The 19,213-nt window shown below is 44.8% G+C and overlaps 1 protein-coding gene and 1 long non-coding RNA gene across 3 annotated transcripts; both read right to left on the reverse strand.

The window, feature by feature from the left end:
- Positions 1-306: 306 nt before the first annotated feature.
- On the reverse strand, positions 307-10,228 carry LOC146352485 (procathepsin L). Of its 2 annotated transcripts, none has more exons than XM_084834142.1 (8): positions 10,176-10,228; positions 7,410-7,545; positions 6,580-6,702; positions 6,346-6,501; positions 5,138-5,362; positions 3,226-3,394; positions 2,047-2,167; positions 307-820 (listed from the first exon to the last, which is right to left on the reverse strand). In XM_084834142.1, exons 2-8 carry the CDS (start codon positions 7,533-7,535, stop codon positions 721-723), a joined length of 1,020 nt encoding a protein of 339 aa, XP_084690268.1. In that variant the 5' UTR covers positions 7,536-7,545; positions 10,176-10,228; the 3' UTR covers positions 307-720. The 2 variants fall into 2 exon arrangements, with proteins under 2 accessions (XP_084690268.1, XP_084690269.1); XM_084834143.1 differs by having other exon boundaries at positions 308-820; positions 6,580-6,722.
- Positions 10,229-14,194: 3,966 nt separating this feature from the next.
- Positions 14,195-18,196, reverse strand: LOC146352486 (uncharacterized). Its single transcript, XR_014787368.1, has 3 exons — positions 18,045-18,196; positions 17,505-17,591; positions 14,195-15,259 (listed from the first exon to the last, which is right to left on the reverse strand). It is a non-coding gene; the product is annotated as an uncharacterized LOC146352486 (long non-coding RNA).
- Positions 18,197-19,213: the final 1,017 nt, after the last annotated feature.

Consider the following 19,213-nt stretch of genomic DNA (forward strand, 5'->3'; position numbering starts at 1 on the left):
ACTGTAAACCTGCTTAAGAAAACAAGGAATGAATAAACATGAAGCCATTATCTGCTCTAAAGTTGAGGCCCAGTATGCCTAATTTTTTTCTGCAGTTTTTTAGAGACGTAGTTCACTGTGAATGGCGGCGGCGGGGGGGGGGGGGTGAGTGGGGGGAAAGGAATTAGCCCCTTGCCTTACTTTGAGATCGGCCCTGCCTGGAAAAAAAACCCAACGTATTACAAACAGTTTCACCACTTTAGAGACAAAATATGTGCACAGAGGGGGAAAAGACAGAAGCTTCATGTGCAAATGAAACACAACAGCTCATCTGGACATGTTGAAATGTTTATTTGGAAAGCTTTAACTTTGTGCAAGTTTCTTAAAAAACAATCTTATGATTTAGACACACTACGCAAGTTATCAATATTACAAGCTTGTGTACATCAGCAACATTTACATTTGAGTTAAAAAAAAGGGCACATATTGCCATCAAGTAAACATCAGGGAGGTTCAAGATAAAAAATAATCACAGATCTTGGAAGAAACAGATATAACCACATGTATTAGTAACATGTGTAATAGTCAGTTTTAAGTCCTTTCTGGTGCAAAAATACTTTGGAGGCCTCAGAAAGTGTCCGGAGAGTCCAAACAGGCTGGAGAGCTTATTCCAGTGGTTTGTCTTTTCTCAAGTGTAAGACTGCAGAAACTGTTCAGCAAGTGACTCCTTTTTCTACAAAATTATACTAGAGGATAGCTAGCAGCTGTGGCTATTCCACAGTGGTTATTTCTGTCTTTAGCCATCAAGATATAGCCTTTGTCACCCCACTTGTCACTCCAGCTGAAAGGAAAATACACAGCATTAGGACTTTGATATAGGGAAGGTATGTTGAGATGGTCATATTATGCAGTGTGCATGCACGCACACACACACAATAGGTAACATTCCAAAATATGCAAATGTAGAACCTCCCACCCCGATCGCTTTGTAGAGCTGCTCAAGGAATGCAGAATTGAAGGCAAGTACACTCTGGCTTCCGCCACTGGCCAAGAGAGTGAAGGTGACTGGGGGGTGCCTCCATCCATCAGTGAACTGTTACTCTAGTTCTGACTTTCCTCTTCCCACCCCATTTCTTATAAATTTGTTAGATTACAAGCCTGTGAGCAGGGACTATCTATTTTTTAAAAACATCTGTATAAGGCCTAGAAAATTTTAGGTGTTCGCAGTATTGTAACGAAGTTGTTTCTGTGCTTAGGCATCAATATAATTGGCAGAGTCCATCTGTAGCTCCTTTTGCCTCAATCCTCCAGTTGCTTATCACCTCCAAATGCTCCCCCCACTGCACCAATATTTCACTAATTATATCTTTTTTAAAATAGATTTTGGGAGCCAATTTTGGCTGGAAAAGTTCATATGCTCTATATGGCTAATTGAACTTGTTGAGCCATTTACAACTACTATTTGTTGAGACAAAAGCAGTTGCATTATCTTTAAACCTGAAGCACAGCTTACACTTCCAGCATAAATGATGGGTCTTACATGACCCATGAGCTTTAAATTACTTAGCAAGTCAGGCTAGTTATGACCACTTACTTGACTGTCTACCAATAACTGTTTGTTGAGACAGCACCATTATCCTTAAATCTCAAGCACAGCTTGCAATTCCAGTTTATATCATGGCCCTTACATGACAGTTGTGCAAAATGGTCTCTATTCCATCCTTCTCCAAACTGGTGCCCTCCTCATGGGAGACTTAGACCAATCCATCATCCCCAGACAGCACGGCCAATGGCTGGTCACAATTGTTCAAGAGGGGCCTATGGCTGTGCCATCTCATGCAAATATGAATACACTGTTTTGTCAAAAGTGTGTTCTACCAGCAGCGCAAAGGAATTATCGCACCAAAAAGCAGTTTAAATGCCCTGCTTACCCAGGCATGTCTAACTTTTAGCCATATGTCATACATTCTCACTCAAGTGGAAAAAGCGTCTCCTGATTTGTATAATTTCAAGACTTTGTCTCCCTCCACCACGACCCAAAAAAGTCAAAATACTCTCTCTAAATACCTGTTTTTTACAATCCAGTACTTCTTCCTGCCATCTTCTTCTACACCCTCAAAGCCATAACCAACAACGAGAACGCCATGGTCCAGGTCCTCACTACTACACTCTGGTTCATAATAAATACCTAGAAATAGAAAAGATAGTCAGCTTCCAAATCAAGCAATTTCCCATTTTTCTTGCTCCAAAGAATCTAGTCTTATATCCAATGTGAGTAGTCATAGGAAGCTGTCTTACAAAGAGTCAGACAGTTGGTGCATGTAGCTCAGTGCTGGCTATGCTGACAGTAGCTGCTCTCCAGGGCTGGACATAATTCTCTTCCTCTACGTGACAGCCTTCCCTGACTTATTTGATGTACATCATAAAGGCAAAGTTAGTTTTGCCCAGTGTAAGAAATGGACACAGCACTCTACAATATTTCCTCATCAGTATGCAGTGATACAGTGGAGGGATCTGTCTTCATGCTGGCTTGGTAGGAGGAAGCAGCCGCCCCAGGAGACCAGCAATGCTTCTGCAAAAAGTTCCATACAAAGTGAAACAAGATCCAGAGCAGGAGCCTGCACTCTTCTAACACATGCAGAGATAAAGTCTCTGGGCGAGGTGGAGTCCTATTTACCTCTTGTGGGGCTTTGGAAAGGATTGGGAAGTGTCCGAGTCCCTGTTACCGCTCTGCAGTTCTGGTGTTGTTTTAACATTTGCATGGAGCTTTTGCAATAGGCAGAAGCAGCATCTTTCCTACCCTCTGCTCTCCACTTGTCTGACATACATAAGAGAACTTGGGGCGGGGGTCAGAGCCGGGCAGTGATAGCCACGGGCAACCAGCGAGCCAAGGCAAAGTCTGTGGATCCCTGAATGTGTTTTGTCCAGGGATGACAAGATAGTTGGGTTTCATACCTTGCATAGTTATCTGGCCTCAACATGCAGGACAGACACTACTTCTAACACAGTTATTTTCAATCCTCTACACCAGTTTCTTTGGAAATCCGAGCGCACAGTACCCTTTTCCCAGCCTTACTCAAACTGGTGCCCTCCATGTGCTGGGACTTCAGCTTCTATCACCCCCAGCCAATGTGGAAATGATTGGATGTGTAATCCAATACACCTGGAGGGCAGAAGGCAGGAGAACATGGCCCTATTCAGTGGAGTCCATTAACAAGCATTGTCATATGTTTGTCAAATCCTCACCTGACTCATAGAACTGGAAGGAGGTGTGACCTGCATCAATAGCCACAGAGACTGGCCCTACCGAAGCCACAGCCTTCATAAGGGCCCTCTCACGCCCCGATGGGATGTCCGCAAAGCCAGTGTCATTAGCAGAGTTGTATTCAGGCTTGTACAAACAATCTTCAACATCCTTAGAAGACAGCAAATATTTTGGTTATGAATCAAGATTTAAAATTCAGGAACTTAATTAGCTAGCCCAAGCAAAGTCAATATTCCAGTTTTAACAAACTGGAAATACACATGGACTATGCTCAGCAGTCTCACTAGGAAATGCCATTCACAGCTGAGCCACAGACACAGTCTCTCCATCCTCTTCTTCCTGCACACAAAGATTCTTTGCATGTGTATGTGTAAAAAAAAAAAGGAAAAAAGAAAAAAGGTTGCAAAGGAGTCACAACGGTTTGTGAACTTCTGAAACAAAGAGAACCCCCCCCCCCTTTCATCTATAGAAGCAGAGATATACCGGACCAGCTCATCCTCCTCTAAAAGAAAGCTTCCAATTGGTTATTTGTTTGCTCAAATTCCATGTCACCCAATAACTGTCATCCTCTGGGAGAATCACAAAACGTGATAAATTTGAAAGTCAAAGATACAATTAAAAGCAGCACATAGTTATAAAAACAGAGAGGAAGCTAAGAACAACAAGGGATATACAAAGTCTAAATATGCTACTGGGTTCACCCCCAATGCCCTACTGCCATATACTGCTTCCATCAAGTCTCACCATCTCCCTCCTGGTCGTCTTTCCACTGCATGCAATGTAAAGCCAAGGCAAAATACAGTGAAAGAGCTGTGGGTGATATGTAGACAGAATTCTCATTTGGATAAAGCATCACTGTAGCTTCCATTACCAGCAGCACTGTTGAATGGCAGTGTGAACTCCTGCATTCACCACATTCTGGAACAGTTATTTTGTTCACATGCATACTAATGGCCACTTATAATGATCCCCAAACTCCAGCTTCCTCAAGAGACTCCATATACAGAATTCTGTAAAAAATCTAATTCTTCACTACCAAGTGGCGGTAGTGAAGAAAACCCAAGGGGTTTTAACATTAAAATTCATCTTGAGTGATGATTACTGAGCTAATTTAATAACAGCCATTTAAGAACCTTGATATTGCTTTACTTTTTGACTTGCATTTGCAACAAGCGATATTAGAGACACCTGGAAAAGAATTAGACAGCCTTCCCCAACATGCTATCTTCCAGATATTCCTGACCATTGGCCATGCTAACTGGGGCTTGTGCAAGTTGAAATCCCAAACATCTGGAGGCCACCAGGTTTGGGAAGACTGATATAACCAGAATGTCTGGGTGAATGTAGGAATGAAAATTTCAGCAGTTTGTGAGATGATGAAAGCTCTATAACTTCACACAAATTAGAAGAATGTACATCTGCTAATAGTTTTAGAAAAACCAGATGAAGTCGTTGATTATACATTTGTCTTGTTGCCATTACTCCATAATGCTCCACCTGTTAGCAAGATGAGCCTGGAGTTATTACTTTTAATATCCAGACATACTGTGTTGTACAACTAGAGCTTTAGGTTATTTAGCTAAAACAATCCAGTTAAGCCACAGCATTACTACTATTCAAGCCTTTCAACTTCATTTAAGCCAACAGTGTGAGAAAAAGAAGCAGTCGGTTCTGTTTCAGTGGTTGTACTGGCAACAACTCAATATGCTAGCAAAAGAATATCCCCATACCCACTGAAAAACCCATTCACCCATGGAGTTAATACACTTTTAACAATTGCTTCTAGAACTAGCTTCCCGGACATATCTGTCGAGCTGGGTAGTTATGCAGAAGGAATTGGAAGGTAAGATAAGTTTGTGAATATAGAAACAGCTAGTCAAGAAACCATTTTACCTTTGCAACGTATGGGTAGGATTCCTCTGAATCGATCCCACCATTGTCCTTTATATACTGGAAAGCCTGGTCCATGAGGCCCCCATTACAGCCCTGGTTTCCTTCAGGCCGAGAGCAGTCCACGAGGTTCTGTTCACTCAAAGAGACCAGCTTGCCAGTTTTGCGGAAGTGCTGTCCTTCAAGGGACCCGGTTGTACTGAAGGCCCAGCAAGAGCCACATTGACCCTGAGTTCAAATAGGGGAAAATGCATTTATTCAAAGCCAGGCTTCGCTGTGGTGGCGTAGATTCCTGCAATGGCTTTGGAAGAAAATGCTATCACCCTATTGTGTCAGCCTCCCCATGAGATCTGCATGCTACCTTGTCTCTTTCTACTTCAGATTCAAATCTGATCTGGCTCTGCATAAGATTTCTTCTGCTGACTGATCTTTCCTGAATTTAGTAGTTAGATCTTTTCGTACTGCATCTTCATAACCCCCATATTTTCTCCTTTGATCCATTTTAACTTTTGACTCTTTAGACAGACACTTGAGTCAGTTAGCTTTGGTGGCAACAGAACTGCAAAATAACAAGGTCAGTAAGTTAGCTGGCAACCTTATTAGTCACAGTAGTCTCCCCAGTTTCCACTTCCTGGCATGAGTGAGAGAACACAAGCCAGCAGCGAAGAAGGCAAGGCTGAAATAATAGAATTCCTGAAGTAAACGATTCCATCAGAAGATGTCTTCATTGTCTTGTGATTGAATACAGCTTATGTAACCCAAACACTCTGAGAGCTACATGGTACAGCATTATCTTTATTTCATTTCTATACCGCCCAATAGCCAAAGCTCTGGGCAGTTCACAATAGTTTGCCAATAGTAACAATATCTTGTCAATTGTAACCTGATTTCACTAGCACAAGGGGAACCAAGCTGCTCGATGCACTCAGGATGCAGCACAAGACTCCCACAATGTCTCTTCACCTTCACTCCCAAGACCCATCCCTTGAATGATCTGCCTATACTGGAAACAGGTCGGCGTTAGTAGTTACACCTGCACAAGTTGTTCAGCCAGCTCTTTAGAGCAAGGGAAAGGAGCTTCTGCCACTTTGCAAATGTAGTTACATGTTTGCTGACCATCTGGCTAAAACCAAAATATTGCTTAAAAACCTACCACAGACCCCCATCTATCTGCATTAAGCCAAGCAAAATATACAAGGCCAGACACATACCTGATCCTTCACAGGAGTTACATATCCCTTCTCCCGCCAGTCAACAGATTTTGGAGCCTCCAAGAAGTTTGGCTCAAGGAACTGTGATCCTGTGTATTTCCTTTCTGTTTTGGTGTATTTGAAGCCATTCATCACTTGCCTAAACTCTTCAGTAGTCTGAAGAAAGAGGAAATAAGTCAGTGCGACATCCAAGTAATTACTCAGAAGCAGCCGTGCAGCTTTGCTTATACCTACCATATCTCCAAACTGATTCATTCCTAGTCTGTAGCTATGCTTGCCCAGGTTGTGGTCCAGGTTGTGCAACTCAATCATCTTCAAGTTCTTTTCCCAGGTCATTCTCCTCCAACCCTCTTCCTTCTACAAGGAGAAGGAAAAAACTGACACGTGTAGAGTGTAGCAGTTCAGCATGATGCCCAAATAAAGCCACAAAAAGATATCTAAAACCTCACTTCCCTTTGCTACTAAAAAGCAAACAAAACACTTTTTCAAAGATAGCCCTAATAACTCGGTATTCCATGCTTAATATGTCCACTTTACAAATTAAATCAAGTGCTCTGATCTAGGGAAAGTTGTTTTCTGTGTATGTTAAGAAAAATCCATGTTGGCCATAAAGGCATCTTAACTGAAGCACAACTAATTTCAAACAGAACTTAAGTAGCTCCAAAAATGAAGCCCTGGTACTCCTATGTACTTGGCAGTTACCACTGTTTGTTCCAAAGATGGAAATAGTTACTCAAGTACCCAAATAATGAAATCAGTGAAATGGGAAGAGCTGAGTCAAATCACTTTTGTATCATCAAAATGGTAGTTGCGTATCTAGAGCTGCTGTGGGTCACTATTCCTATAGCGTCCTGATCATAATGTTGTCTGTTTTGCTGGCAAATATATCATTGACAGTGTTACCGTTTGGATGCCTTAAATATATATCTGCAGCTTAGGTCACGGAACCATAGTAGACCACACAATACAGCTGTTCTGATGAAGAATTCACAACCATTTTGCTATCACTCCATTTTGAAATGCATTTCACCTCTGTACAGCACACCAGATGCAGGGCTCCTCACCTCATGGTACTCCTTGCTGTGCCATGTTTTCCACAGTTGCCAATGGTCATCTAAAGCAGGGTCTAGGCCTGGAGCAGCAAAGCATGCCTCCAAACATAGGGACAATATACAGAGATAAAACTTCATGATGGGTTCTCTACAAGTGTGAGAAAAAGGTTTGATAAGACAAGGAATTGTTCCTCTACTCACAGTGAAGTAGGAATCAACAGAAACCATTCAACCCCCATTGAAGATGCTATGCAAACTGCAAAGAAATGAAGTACTTGTCTGCACTAGTAAAAAGAGAAATAAGTTGTTTGAAAAGGTTGGTACAAATACACTACAGCGCTAATACACAAGTCACTGGGTACAGTTAAGACAATTCAGTCCTCACATAGCTTTGTTATTTCTTGGTGGTTTTTAAAAGAGTAAAGGCCAACAATGACTAACAATAGAAAAGTAACACAAGGATGCCTCTTGTTCTATTAAAACACAATTGCTCACATGCCTACTCAGAATCAAATCCAACTGAGATCAATGGGTCTTACTTCCAGGTAAGTGTTCATATATGTATTCCCTCTGCAGGGAATACATATATGAATGAGCAGAGGCAGGAGCAATGAGTATCACTGATATGCTGTCCAAGCATCTTCAAGTAACTGATATGAATAGAATTTTTTTGCTTCCTGCTCCCTTATTTGCGAGGGATATGAGGGCAAAATTAATTAATTTGGGCTGCATTAATAGAAGCATAGCTTCCAAATCCCAGGAAGTACTAGTTCCCCTCTACTCAGCATTGGTTAGGCCTCATCTGGAGTACTGTGTCCAGTTCTGGGCACCGCACTTTAAGAAGGATGCAGACAAACTGGAGAGGGTTCAGAGGAGGGCAACAAAGATGATCAGGGGACTGGAAACAAAGCCCTGTGAAGACAGACTGAAAGAACTGGGCATGTTTAGCCTTGAGAAGAGAAGACTGAGGGGAGATATGATAGCACTCTTCAAGTACTTGACAGGCTGGCACAGAGAAGGCGGCCAGGATCTCTTCTTGATCATCCCAGAGTGCAGGACACAGAATAATGGGCTCAAGTTACAGGAAGCCAGATTCTGGCTGAACATCAGGAAAAACATCCTGACTGTTAGAGCAATACAACAATGGAACCAATGACCTAGGGAGTTGGTGGGCTCTCCCACACTGGAGGCATTCAAGACGAGGCTGGACAGCCATCTGTCAGGGATGCTCTGACTTGGATTCCTGAGCAGGGGGTTGGACTCGATGGCCTTGTAGGCCCCTTCCAACCCTACTATTCTATGATTCTATGACAATACAATGTACTTCGTACCATGATTTGGTGGCAACCAGAAAATAAGAATCAGAATTTAACTTCAGAATGATGGCTGTGTGGCAAGCCATTATTATTCAGGCACATACTAAATCCACCATATCTTCGGAAAATCCTAGGTCTTATTATGAATTATCTCTTTTATTATGAATTATCTCTTGCCCATCCCTATTAACCCTTCTATCACTATCACCAAACTGATTTGTTTCAACCAGCGGGCAGGCCATCAGAGCAAAAAGAGGGTTTCCAAGCGTAGCTCAACTATTTGGATAAAGTGCAGGACAGCCGAGCGATAAATAATCAGAACTCAACTGGGCATTATAAAACGGAATTCCTCTTTACAAACTAAACTGGCACAGCTTTTGTTTTATTTCCTTGCAGCCCTCTCAGGGGATACATTTCTCTCAGAGGTCTCGGCCACTGCTAGTGGGCTGAAAGAAAACAAAGTAGAGAAAGAAAAAATATTCCTGTCCGGATTTGAGTAAGCAGTGCTTTTAGCATCCCAGGACACCGACGCGACTCATCAGGCGTTTTCCAGGAATCACTTCCGCTGTCCTGGCTCAAAAGGCCGGGGCGGAGATGGGGGACCAGATACCAAAAAGAGAGGGGGGAGAGGGATTCACCTACACGTGATCCAGTAAAAAGACACGTGAGCCCCCCCTCACATAGGCCGAGCCGGGTGGGCGGCGGCGGGAAGAAGCCAGGCAGGCCCAGTGTAAACAAGTCCCCCAGGCTCCGGACCTGGTGCCAGCTTGGTAGGAGGAGGGGGGCTGGGAAGCGCCGCGGGCTTCCTGCCGCCTGGACGGGCAGCGCTTCTGCAGCAGCCCAGGCAGAAGCCGACTGCGGCCTTCCTTCGGGGGGAAAAGGGGGGAATCTCAGGAAACGAGGAAGGGAGAGGGGAAAGCATGCCAGCGCTCAGCTCAGCTCAGCTCTCTCGGCGGCGGCTCGCGAAAGGAGGCTGTGGCCACGCACTCGCCAGCGCCTGGGACCCACGCCAGCTTCTGCGTCTCATAAACACGCAGGACCCGAACCGCAGCGTCCCGGCCCCGCCGCCGCCAGAGGAAGAGGGCGAGAGCTCCGCCGCGGCCACCCGGCCGGGTCTCCGTCCAGCCAAGGCGGGGACAAGGCGCCTCCTCCCGGCCCTGCTCGTCCCCCCCAAACCAAGGTGGAGAGATCGCGGCCAAAGGGCGGCGAACCCCCTTCCTCCCGTGCCCTACGAGACCGAAAACGTCCCCTGAGATAAGCGGGGGGAAATCCCACCCCAAAGGGACGCTTCTGGCGCCCCTTCCTTCTTCTTCGGGCAAAGGGGCGCCGCTACCTCCAGGCCTCCGCTAGGGCTTGGGGGAAAGCGAGAGGCGACGTCCCTAGCCTTTGCCCTCAAGCGGCCAGGCGCCTTTCTCCGGGCCTAGCTAGCAGCCCCGCACCCGCCTTGAGCGCCCATACTCACCGCGCCAGGCGCGCCTCCTCCCGTCCCGCTCTGCCCCTCAATCGCTCTGGCTCGTCTCTCAGCTCGAGGACTCGCTCTAAATCTCCCCGGCCGGAGCTGGCCCAGCCCCTCCTGCGCTTCGCTCGCCGGGAAGGCGGAGCTAGGGCTAATCCTGCAAAGGTTCATGGCTCCCAATCCCGTGATCTGGACCTGGGGGGGGAGCGGGGGCAGGGGGCGAGATGATGAAATTTTGTTTCCTGCTGAGAGCCCGGGACAAGGACATAAACGTTGCTTTGGCTGATCAAGCAAAACACGCACGAAACGTCAGCATCAGCTAGGGAAATCGTGTGTTTCTAAAAGACTTTCCTCGCGGCTGAATCACCAGACGAAGTTATTATCGTGGCTGGCAGCACAGAAGTGATTTGAGGGCGCCTCAGGTGGCCAATGCAGCCGGCGTGCCTTGGAACTGCTTTTGCTTCGCAGGGGTGGGGAACGTGCGGGACTTTGTTGGACTCCAATTCCCATAATCCCTGATGACCATTTTCCATGCTGATTGGGAATTGTAGGCTAACCATATATGGAGGGATGCAGGTTCCCCACCCCTGCTTAGAAAATACCTTCTTGTCTTCGCACAACTTTCAGAAGTGCAAGTGATTGGCTCTTATAAAAGCTACACCACAAAAATATGGAGGTGCCTTTCCTGCCTTTTACATTGTGCAGCCCAATTCTACACTATTTTTACTCAGAAAGTGGCATTAATGGGACTTACTGCTGATTGTAGTCTTACATTACACACCACATTTTAATGTTCAAACCTTTCACTTCCTTCACAAACAAATGAGGAAATGGACTTATTCATACCCCAGAATGAAAATCAGTATTATCATAGGAATTTAAAGTTGTAACAATGAAACACGATAACTCTAGATTCAGGCCCACCCCAAGGCATCTCTCTGCCTGTGAAGGACAAGATGGCACCCTGCCCGATCTCATGGACACAAGCTGCCCGATTTGGCAACTGAATCTTACTTGGACACTGGTGAGTGTCTTCCCTACACCTGTGGGGTGCAGGGTCAGCCAGGTGGCACACACAGCTCTGTCCTTCAACATCTGGCCCCCATTCCATGCCCCCCAGCATCTGTCACTTTAGGCAGCCACCTCATATTACCTAATAGAAGGGATTTAGCTCTTATGTGAAGCAGACTTATCAGAAGGTGCTTCCAGATGAGGCTTTGGTTGTGCAGCCGCCCTGCCTCTTTCATGGAATTTAAGGCTGGGGGATCCAGATGATGGCATCTTCCATTTGTAGCCCTCTCATGTTTTCCCACTACTTTCTTCCATCTTTTCCATTAAGTCAAAAATCCAGTAAGACGGAATAGCTACATATTGCCTTTTGATTGGTAAGGATGGGAGCCTTTCTTTTGGAAGCACCCCGACTCTCCAGGGTTTCAGAAGAGATTCTTTTTAACTGGAGATATCAGAGACTGGACCAGGGACCTTATACATATGAAGAATGAATTCTGTTATGGAGTTGTGACCCTTCCCTTGTCTTACAAACAGCACTTCAGTCTTCTTTTCAGCCTAGATTAATTTTTTCTCAGACCAGTAGGACTACCTTCATACTACTGTCAGTGGGTCCTCTTAAAGTAGATTATAATTTCTAGATTATCATTGTAGATTATAATTTGTCAATTGTAATTTGTAGAGTATCATATATTAAGATTATCATATATATATACACACTTGCCTGGGGGTAAGTCCAATTGAACTCAATGGAACTTCTAAGTAGACATTCATAGGACTGCAGTGTAGGTTTCCTATCATACACTTCTCCTTTGCTGCCGCTGCGTCTTTTTCTGTATCTTCTGGACTTTTACAAACTACTACAGTAAGATAAGTTTGAAATGACCCTATCTATCTATCTATCTATCTATCTATTTACAACTGCCCAAATTAAGCTTCAGATTGACTAAAGCCGAGTTCCCCTCTTACTGGGGAGCCATGAATTGTGGGGGCGGGCAGGCCGGCCAGCAGCGAAGCCAAGATTGGCAAGGAGCAGTGGAACAGCTGCGCTGTCAGGACCTTCCCAGGGAGAGGACTGCTGAGCCAATCAGCGTTCTGATGGGCTTGATGGGGGTGGGGCCAAAGGGTGGACCCACCAGAGTGAGATCTCTCCTTTGTCCTCACTCCAGTTCAACCTGAGGCCCCTAAAAGCAAGCTTCCCGTGCAGGTGCAGGATTGCAGTTGCTGACGTGTTGTCATCGTCCACTCATCTTAAGTTCTGCCAGTGCTGGAGTAATGCTTTGTTAAAAATCACATCATTTGAGAAGTCATGTGAGGATTTCAGCTTGTCATAGAATCATAGGGTTGGAAGGGGCCTATGAGACCATCGAGTCCAACCCCCTGCTCAATGCAGGAAGCCTGATACTCCCACCCAAGTACTAACCGGGGCTGACCCTGCTTAGCGCCGAGATCAGACAAGATCAGGCTCATCCCTCTTTTAAATGGTTGAAATTTTGGCTTATCAACTAAACTGGAGAGATTAAAAGCACATTTTCCTAAATAAAAGTTAAAGAATACCATGATTGCTTGATAGGAAATCTAAATGCTTTAGGGACTGATATTATCCAAACCATGAAAGGCTGTAATGCTTATTGTATTCCCGACTAAGAACCAAAGAAACGCTCCGAAATGGAATTTCTTTGGGCTTGTCTATATTAAGCAAAAATCCCTCAGCCTTACTGGGCTTTGTCTTCCGGATTCTTTGTGGGTTTACAATTGGCACAACACACGTGCTTCCTCCCGCTTGTTTTTGCCAGTTCCTTCCTGTATGTTTCATTTATGCCACCAGCAGATGGTGCTGCTATATTGCGCGATTTAGATTTATTACTGCATTTTCAGTTATTTATAAAATTGTGGATTCCCGCTTGAAAATGACAGAAGCACTGAAGGTTGACGATGTTGTGAAAAGGACCCGTGAACTTCCATGAGTGAACGAGTGCACGATAAATGCCTCATGTAGTTATGGCCTTTGTGTAAGTTTCCACAGAAGTGTTTGCATATATGATATGGTAAGAAGAATTGTTTTTTGTTAGCTTGGCAAAATGGCTGTTAGCTAGCCAAGTATATGGGCAAATTTATGGACTCAGCCAGCTAAGACTTCATCCTGAGTCCACTCTTTTGGTAGAAGCTACACTGAACGATACTGGAATTCACTTCCAACTAAGCATGCATAGGATTGGGCTCCTTGACTGTAAACTCTATCAAACTAAGCGGAACTTACTTCCAAGTAAATATGCATAACATCCAACTGGGACTTAGGAAGTGGGCTGCATCAAGTTAACAAACCTTATCTACCTTTTGATGAATCTGAAGTTTGCCATATGTTGATGTAAAGGGAGTGTAACATGGCAGAAAAGCAGGTCCAATTCTCATTGTTTTGCAATGACCAGAGCATGGTGGCCATGAAGGATGTTGGGTTCATGTGAGCAGGCCATGTGCCATCCACGTAAGGCTATTCGTCTAAGGCTAAGCTAAACATGAATAGGGCCTCCCACTTAAAAACAAAGAAAGTGCACAATGCCTTTTGATTGTTAACGTTAGGAGCCCTCCATCTGGAACCACTCTGAGTCAGACCATTTAGTCCAAGACTGTCAATTCTGACCGGCAGCAGCTCTCCAGGGTCTCAGGCAGAGCTCTTTTTAACTGAAAATGGTAGGGATGGCAGAGAATTCTGCCACGGATCTCGGTGAGGCATCATTACATTGCATGCTTCTACCTGAGTTCTCATCAGAAGTAAGCATTGTGGGAATTTCCATTATTAAACAGCAGCAGTGGTGAATGGGAGAGGGAGCATGAACTCCTGCATTTACCACATTCTGAAACAGTTATTTTGCTTATAACTGCATATATAATACATACACATGGCCACTTGTAATGATCCCAAGACTCCAGCTTCCTAAGGCAATTCAATATACAAAATTTCATGAAAATTCTAATTCTTCACTACCAAGTAGTAAATGGGTTTTAACATTAGAGTTCAGTTTAAGTGAGAATTACTTTGTTTATTTAAGAAGAGCCATTTAAGCATACTGATATTTCATTACTTTTTGACTTGCCACTAATATTAGAGACACCTAGAAAAATATAAGACAGCATTCCCCAACATGGTATCTAGATTTTTTTGGACAACAGCTTCTAACACTGCAGACCATTGGCCTCTCTGGGGCTTATGGGTGTTGAAATCCACAATATCTGGAGGCCTCCAGGTTTGAGAAGACTGATATAAATAGAATGTCTCATTAAAAAAATGTGGGAATGACACAATTTCAGCCATTTCTAGAACAACGAAAACTCTATGGCTTTACACAAATTTGAAGAATGAGCAACTGTTAATAGGAGTTTAGAAGGACCAAATGAAGTTCATGGAGATATTGACCTTTTCCCTATTGATCTGTAATGCTTCATTGATTTGTCAGTAACAATTAACCTGTAGTTATTAGTTTTAATACCCAACTGCACTTTTCTGTGCATTGCGCAAGTAGAGCTTTAAGTTAATTAGCTAATACAATCCAGTTAAGTTAAGCATTACAGCTCTTCAAGCCTCTCAAACTCATTCAAGCCAACAGTGAAAGAAGAAAAACAGTTAGTTCTCACTTTGTTTGTTGCACTGCCAACAACTCAGTATGCTAGTAGCAGAATATCCCCTCATTCAATGAAAGCTCTCATGTGTATGGATTTAATAAGCTTTTTACAACTGCTTCTGGAATTAGCTCCCCGATTTATCTATTGACCTGGTACAACAATCAAACAAAGTAGCAGATAAGGTACATTTGCAGAGAACAAATATAGAAGAAACAGGTAGTCAAGGAATCATTTTTCCTTTGCAACGTATGGGTAGGATTCTTCCAAATCGATGCCACTATTGTTTTTTATATACTGGAAAGCCCAGGGCATGTGGCCCCATGACAGTCCCGGTTTCCTTCAAGCCGAGAGCGGTCCACGAGGTTCTGTTCGCTCAAAGAGACCAGCCTGCCAGTTTTGTGGAAGTGCTGTCCTTCAAGGGATCTGGTTGCACTGAAGTCCCAGCAAGAGCCACATTGACCCTGAGTTCAAATGTGAGAAAATGCATATGTTTAAATACAGCAGGAAGAGAAAATTCTATCATACAGTTGAGTTGTCCTCTCCATGAAATCTGCATGCTGCCTTATTGTGTCTTCTGACCTCAGCTTCAAATGTCTGATCTGCCTTCCCATAAGATAGCTTCTCTTGACAACTGATCTTTTCTGAGTTGAATAATTAAAACATTTCCTACTGTATCCTCATATCTGCTTCTGGATCCTCATTTTCTCTCTTCTCCTTTGATCCATTCGAACGTTTGACTCTCTATACAGAGTCAGTCAGCTTTGGTGACAATAGAATTGCAAAAGAGCAAGGCCAACAGGTGTCAACTGCTTCGCTATTTAGATACATGTTCACTGTCCATCCAACTACAGCCAGACTATTGCTTAAAAACCTGCCACAGACCCCCATCTATCTGCATTAGGCTAGCCAAATATAGAAGACCAGACACAAACCTGATCCTTCACAGGAGTTACATATCCCTTCTCCTGCCAGTCAATGGACTTTGGAACCTCCAAGAGGTTTGGCTCAAGGAACTGTGATCCTGTGTATTTCCTTTCTGTTTTGGTGTATCTGAAGCCATTTATCACCGGCCTAAACTCTACAGTTGTCTGAAGGAACAGGATATAAGGGCATCTCTACACCAGCCTAAAATCCTGCATTTAAAACGGGGCTTTCTGCTTCTGTTTTAAATGCAGGATCACGACGACTCCCTTTTTCACCCACTTCCTTTCTCCCCACGCCCTTCCCCCTCCTTCTCTCCGTATCTTAGTCTTTCATTATCTTTCACTGATCTCGCTCCTCTTCTAGCCGCTTTTCCTCTTTTCATGGAGGAAACTCAAGAGGAACACAATGGGATAATTGATAGCTCCTTATCTGTGATCTTTTTAAAAATGGAACAAAGGGCATTTACTGCAGGAGATGCCTTGAATGATCACTGCATCATGTGAAGAGCCCACAAACTTCCATGAAGGAGCAATCTCAATCGCAGGATAAAAGTTCAGTGTGAAGGAGCCCTAAGTCAGTGACACATCCAAATAATTACTGAGAAGCAGCTTTGCAACTTTGCTTATACCCACCATATCTCCTAACTAACTACAAGGATAAGGAAAAACCCAACACATGTAGAATATATCCTCCAGCATCCTCTAGCAGCTGAAGACATGATCTTAGTTAAGAAATCACAGTAAGTTATGGTCTACAATAACTATGGTTTAGAACACAAATGATAGTTTAAGCTTTTAAATGTACATATAGTGGTGGCATAGACCTCCTTGGCTTTCTTCACACGGAGCTTTTATCCAACGATTGAGATTGCTCCTTCATGGAAGTTTGCAGGCTCTTTACATGATGCTGTGAACCTCTAGGGCGTTGCCTGCACTAAATGCCCTTTATTCCATTTTTAAATAAATGGCAGATAATGAGCTATCAAATTACCCTGTTGTATTCCGCTTGAGTTCCCTCTGTGAAAATAAGAAAAGCGGAAAAGCGGCAAGAAGAGGAGTGAATGAAAGATAATGGAAGACTCAGATGCGGGAAGAAAGAGGGGGAAAGGGGGGAAAGGAAACGGGTGAAAAAGGGAGTTGTTGCAATCCTGCATTTAAAATGGAAGCAGAAAGCCCCATTTTAAATGCAGGATTTTAGGCTGGTGTAGAGATGCCCCTTCTGTTTTCTTATGTTTTGTACAGCTGTAGGTTCTTCCTTCAGAGGCCACTGCAGTTCCTGACTCAGTTTGCACAACTTTTGCATTTGGGAGCAAGTACGCTGGCTTTGGCCTGCCCACCTGCTTCTGCTTCGCTAAACAACCCAGGAACTGGATTGTGCTCTATGGTGTGCAAACCTGCAGTCTGGGTTGTTAAGGAAGAAGCTAGCAAGATTTTTAACCAAAGAACAAACCATGGATTAAAGCTCTGGGCTTCTCCCTCAATAAACCAGCGTTCCAGGTTTGCATGCCACAGAGCACAACCCAGGAACAGGACTACTACAGGCCACTATTCCAGTAGCTCCCTGTTCACAACTTTGTTGTCTGTTTTGCTGGAAGATTCTTTACTGACAGTTTTATCGATTCAGATGCCCTAAATATCTATTATATGTGCACCTTAGGGCATGGAGCCATAGTGGACCATCCAATGTGGTCCTTGAGATAAAAAAATCACAACTGTTTTGTTATCACTCCATTTTGAAATGCATTTCGCCTCTGCACAGCAAGCCACATGCAGGGCTACTCACCTCATGGTACTCCTTGCTGTGCCACATTTTCCACAGTTGCCAGTGGTCATCCAAAGCAGGGTCTAGGCCTGGAGTGGCAAAGCATGCCTGCAAACATAGGGCCAATATGCAGAGATAAAACTTCATGAGCACATCTCTAGAAGTGGGACAAAAAGACTGGGAATACCTCCTGTACTCATGAAGTAGGATTCAACAGAAACAGTTCAATCCCTGTTGAAATACTTGTTGGCATTAGTTAAAGGGAGAATAAGTTACTGTTTGGGGCTACTGCAGTCAAGGGGCAGCTTCCCCCACTCCTCCTCCAATGTCCTATGATACCAAAACCCTCCCTTCCGAGAAGCTAATAGAAAGAGACCCATCCCAAAGAGGCACTTCTGGCATCCCAGGGAGCTCAACTTTTTTTAGGCAGAGGGGCACCTCCACTCCAGGCCCTTGTTAGGACCAGGGATCTGGGGGGATGCAAGAGGCAAAGCCCCAAACTATTCCCTTCAAATCCAAGAGGTGCCTCCATTAGACTTGCTAGCCAAATCCCTCATTCACTTGATTGGCTTCTATATTCGCCTCGTGGGAGCGGCAGCCACTGTTTGTCCGGTTTCTCTCCTCTCCTGAATCCCTCTGGCTTGTTTCCCAGCTGGATGACTTGCTTTAAATCTCCACAGTTAGAGCTAGCCCAGTCAGCCCTCCTGCACTTCAGTTTGCTGGAAGGTGGAGCTAGGGCTAATCCTGCAGCAGTTCATAACTCCCAATCCTGGGATGTTTGGACCTGATTGTATGGCACAGCATCTAACTGAGTCCATGAGGCGAATAAAAGGAACAAACCAGACATGCAGACTTAGAGGGGTTATTAAATGGTCACTGTTGAATTTTGCCTGAATAGGATTGGCGGAGGCACAGGGCGGGGATCCTGTCATCGGACAGCCCGCATGCTGTCTGATTCCCCTTCCTGGCCTGCCTGCCAGGACCATTGGTGGTGGATGGCAGGGTCAAGGGCCCACCATAGCACCACTAGCGTGAACCCCTTTCCTGCCACCCTGGATGGGGCTGGTTTGCAGCCACTAGGCTGGCCTGGTCTTAATGCAACATCCCTGAGATCCCTTAATGGGATCCCCACTGAGGGGAAGCAGGGATCCCAACCCACTCCCCCTCTAAAATTGATCCAGGTTTTTCAAGGGCCTGAGGAGGACCAGAGTGAAACCTGCCTGGGAAAGCTCTCACCCTGGTCCCCCTCTTCTGGCCCTACCCCTACTGAGCCAACTGGTGCTCCAATTTTTCCTGTGCCAGCACCAGCTCCCTCTTTTATCTGCCCCAGGACCCCACGTGCCCACAAACTGTGGCTCCCTGGTGAACATGGGAACTCAGCTTGTGGGGCGGGGGGTGCAGGGCGGGGTAGGAGGTATTTTGTATTGGAAACAGTGGGACAACCCAGGAAAAGGTATATGTTTTGGCTTAGGGAGGGAAATTATGTGTTTCAAAATAATCCTCCTTGCCCCTGAGTCAAACCATGAAGAATAAAGGCACCGTTATTAGCGTGGTTGGCAGCACAGCAGTAATTTGAAGGCACCTCATATCGTCAATGCAGCCTTTGAGCCACTTTCGCTTCACAGTAGGGATGGCAGAGAATTTCTCCACGAATCTTCGGGAGGCCGAGTGCCGACGCATTCGGCCCCCCAAAAGTGTTGGGGAAATTCTCCGCCGGCCCCCTACACCCC

The sequence above is a fragment of the Heloderma suspectum genome, chromosome 2, assembly GCF_057233095.1.
Source record: "Heloderma suspectum isolate Gila_16-S chromosome 2, 16-S_ref, whole genome shotgun sequence".
NCBI lineage: Eukaryota > Metazoa > Chordata > Lepidosauria > Squamata > Helodermatidae > Heloderma > Heloderma suspectum.